This window comes from Salvia hispanica, chromosome 6, assembly GCF_023119035.1.
Source record: "Salvia hispanica cultivar TCC Black 2014 chromosome 6, UniMelb_Shisp_WGS_1.0, whole genome shotgun sequence".
Taxonomy (NCBI): Eukaryota; Viridiplantae; Streptophyta; class Magnoliopsida; order Lamiales; family Lamiaceae; genus Salvia; species Salvia hispanica.
In genome coordinates this window covers 23,774,812-23,778,862 of record NC_062970.1, presented here as the reverse complement: position 1 = coordinate 23,778,862, position 4,051 = coordinate 23,774,812, and the positions used below count along the sequence as shown (strand labels likewise).

Sequence of the window (4,051 nt, the reverse complement as noted above, 5' to 3'; positions counted from 1 at the left end):
CTCACTTCATTAGAATAGAAAAAGTTGCCAAAAATATAAATTGTCTTAAATTCTAAACTTCTACTGCTTAAAAACGCACCCCCTCTGTCTCACACTACTTGACACACTTCTTTTTCACATTCATTTTGGATAAATGATAACCTTCGTCCCCAATAATTAACCATTTTGATTCTGGCGCCGATTTTAAGAAATGTAAAGAAAAGTGAGTTGAAAAGGTTAGTGTAATATGAGTCTCACTTTTATATATTAATTTTATATAAAATGTGAGTGAAATGAGTTAGTGGAATGTGAGGCCTACTTAATATTGTGGTAAAAAGTAAAAGTTGACAATTAATAGAGGATGAATGAAAATATCAAAAATTGACAATTAATCGGGGATAGAAAATGTAATAAATAGTTACAGTAAAAAAATTAAATAAAAGAGAAAATAATATAATAAGACTGTTTTTCACATTACTTAAAACCAATCTTATTCCTTGAATATCAATATCCAAGGTATCTCAGTTATATCATGTGTCAGTGGAACATTTTAAATTAGTCTTTAGTTTTATTCAAAAATAGTATTATTGACAAAGTACGATATATTTTTATATTAAAAAATCAAACCAACATTATTTAATATATACAATTGAGCATATCAGTTTTACAATACATAACATATAAGTTCGTTTTAACATCAATTCCACTTAAAATCTTTAACATGTTTTGGTAACAATTTTATCGTATTTTTACACTAACCATATAATTGTGTATATCAATTTATAACGCAACACATTGGTTCTCTTTAACATCAATATCAGGTAAAAGAATTAACATGTTTTAGTGCACTAACAGCATATTTGGGCTACATTATTTCTCTATAACATCAGTAGTATTAGTTAAAAAACAACTTATTTTAGTAACGGTTTATCGTTTTTATGTTAATAACATGATTGAGCATATCAGTTTATAATATGAAACATAACAATTTACAACACAAAATCAAAAGAGGCATAACAATTTACGCACCCGGTGAAGTCCTTCATTTTCTTAGTGCGAATATAATTTTAAAAAGAAGCCTACGCACTATAATAATCTTATTATTAAACAAAAATGAAAATATGCATATTTGAAACATCGATCATATGCCATTAATTCTTATAATGAAAATTGCATAGAACATATATATCATGTGCAGCTCGTGTTCGTGTTTATCTATTTTATTTAGGTTGTCTTAATATGTGAATAATTGCATACCTTTTGCTAACTATTCATGAATAGTGCAAGATCATATGTATGTTATTTTGTACAATTATGTATAGAGAATAAAGTTTTGATAATATTCAAATGTGATATCGCACCTTCCACTATAGTGACTAATGGAGTGAGTATCCACGTGATTACGAAATAAAGCTCTCTTTGGAGTAAAATTTGGTCCTCCATCTTATTTTTCCAATCAAAATCCCAAAATCTTTATATAATTAAGTGTATCCTTGATTGGTTTCCTTTTTGTGTAGCCAAAAAAGGCTAGCTATCTGACCCTTATTTTAGATTTTAATTACTGTTTATGTTCGCTGTCTATTGTATTCTAGTTTAATTTGAATACGCCACTCCAAAAATAATAATGTTGCATTTCATTTCATCTTTATATGAGTGTAACGTATGTGTATATATATAGTTGATAAAATAATGTGAGTTGTAACGTAGCACGAGAAATATTGAGATAAAGTTGTGATCAAACGAGAACCATCACAAAATTTTAAATATATTCATAAATTAAAAAACTGGTTATTGAGTTAGAAACTGATAATACAAACTGATATTAATGATTCAACAGCTGGTATGATCCTTAGTTTTATTTTACTACCAATTTAAGGAATAGGACTAATTTTAAGGAATAGGACCCATTCAAGATACATACTCCCTCCGTCCCACTTAAAATGCAATATTTGAGAATCGGCACGGGATTTTGTGTAGTGTTGTTTTGTGAGTTAATGAAGAGAGAGTAAAGTAAGAGAGATGAAAAAGTAGAGATAGAGTTGTTTCCATTTAAGGAAACGTTTCATTTTTAATGGGAGAACCAAAAAAGGAAAACGTTGCATTTTTAATGGGATAGAGGGAGTATAAGTCATGAAATTCAACTATTCATAAGATAGGTGAGGACCCATTAGACCAACATGGGATTAAAGTTTATAATCTTGCTCCAAATACACCGAACAAATGGATATATATTCATAAGATAGGTGAGGACCCATTAGACCAACATGGGATTAAAAAATCACATGACATGATGAAAAGTAGAGTAACACATTCAATTGGGGTATGTATGTTTTTCAAAGAATTAAGGGTAGATGGTTTATTCCATGAGTTTCTATCAACATCTTTGCCACACATGCACCCAAAAAAAATCCCTAATTCCTATAATTAGGCCTTTGTAACTCTAAATTCCCCTTACTCACATAGTAGCACAACCTTTATTCCCCAATCAAATATCATTAGTATTAAATATCCATGGCCAAAGCCCTAGCTCCAAACTAACCAAAAAAACCAAAAATGGAGTCCGATCTCCTCACCTTAGACCTCAACCTCCCGGGCGACGTGGTCGAATCATCGGAGCCACGCGTCTTCTCATGCAACTACTGCAACAGGAAATTCTACAGCTCCCAAGCGCTCGGGGGCCACCAAAACGCCCACAAGCGGGAGCGCACCATGGCGAAGAGGGCCGGGGCCGCCTACACGCACCATGAGGCGCTCGGCTACCCTAGCATGGCTTCGCTCCCTCTTTATGGCTCCAACTTCAATAGGTCTTTAGGGATTCAAGTCCACTCCATGATACATAAACCGGCTTTTAATGCGCGGCCGAGCTGGGGGAGGAAGCCGCTCCAGCAGCACCCGGCCATAGGGCGGCTCTCGGCCGAGGTAGGATCGTCGTCTAGGAGGTTCTCGGCGGCGGTGGAGGGCTTTAGATGGGATGGTGGTGGGAATCAAGATCATGACTTGAAAAAGTTGGACTTGTCTCTCAAGTTATGATTTTTTCTTTCTATATTTCGGTTTGATTTTCTTGCTTTTTTTAGATTTTGGATTCTTTTTGCTGAATTTCTTTAGGATAAATGTGTAAGTATGTATATTAGATTAGAATTTTGTTGCTTTTTAGTTTTTTCCTTTCATTTTCTGCAATTTCCGGTGTAGATTTGGAATTGAATTTCAATAATGAGAAGTGACTCGAAGCATAATAAGTACTTCCTCCGTTCCGTAGTAGTGGAGTCATTTTGTCATTTTGGTACGTTACATGTTAGTAGAGTCATTTCCCTTGTTAGTAAAAGTCAATATATTTCTTCTCACTTACTTTACTTTCTTTTACTTTATTTTATCTTTATTTCTTTATATTTTTTATTTTCTACTTTATTCTTCATTTACTTAATTCCCTTAACAATTTTTCTTAAATCACGCCTTGAAAAGTAACGCCTCCACGGCCACCGCCTAGGGCGTACAATATATATACTCACGTATCCATTTTGTAGGCGTTAGATCTTAAAATCGCACGATCCAGATTTGGTTTTAATTAAAATATAGTAATAAGACTTAATTTTTTACTTGAATACAGTCCTGTATAAATACATATATTTCCTACAAAATTAACCAAAAATCTAAGCCAAAGGCCAAAAAGGGGTGATGTGGCGGTTGTCTCTTTTTATACAAGTGTACATTTTTATCCCTCTTGTTTTTCTTATATGACCAAAGCGTAAAATATTGTGCTATTGTTCTCAAAGAGATCTCAAGAATCTTATGATAAAATTTGTTGTCTGCAACTTCTTTATGTTTCCATATTGTGAACAATTAGGCATAAAGTCATGGACCCACACACATACTATAAATTAAATTAATCTGTTTATGTGAAGTGACTTGGATCACATAGTTCTAATGGACGACTGTGATTTGGCTTCATCAGAGACCCCACCTGCAGTTGGGAGATATTGACTATCTATTAATATGTCTTCATCAACAGGTTGGTGTGAATTCATGTACAATCTTCAGTTTCTAACTCACTATTAGTCTTCAACTTTCACATTAA

At 33.1% G+C, this 4,051-nt stretch overlaps 1 protein-coding gene across 1 annotated transcript; it reads left to right on the top strand.

Annotated features, from left to right (window-relative positions):
• Positions 1–2,344: 2,344 nt before the first annotated feature.
• On the top strand, positions 2,345–3,234 carry LOC125193791 (zinc finger protein 1-like). The gene has a single exon (XM_048091673.1). The coding sequence runs from the start codon at positions 2,533–2,535 to the stop codon at positions 3,007–3,009; it is 477 nt and encodes a 158-aa protein (XP_047947630.1). The 5' UTR covers positions 2,345–2,532; the 3' UTR covers positions 3,010–3,234.
• The last annotated feature ends 817 nt before the right edge of the window (positions 3,235–4,051 follow it).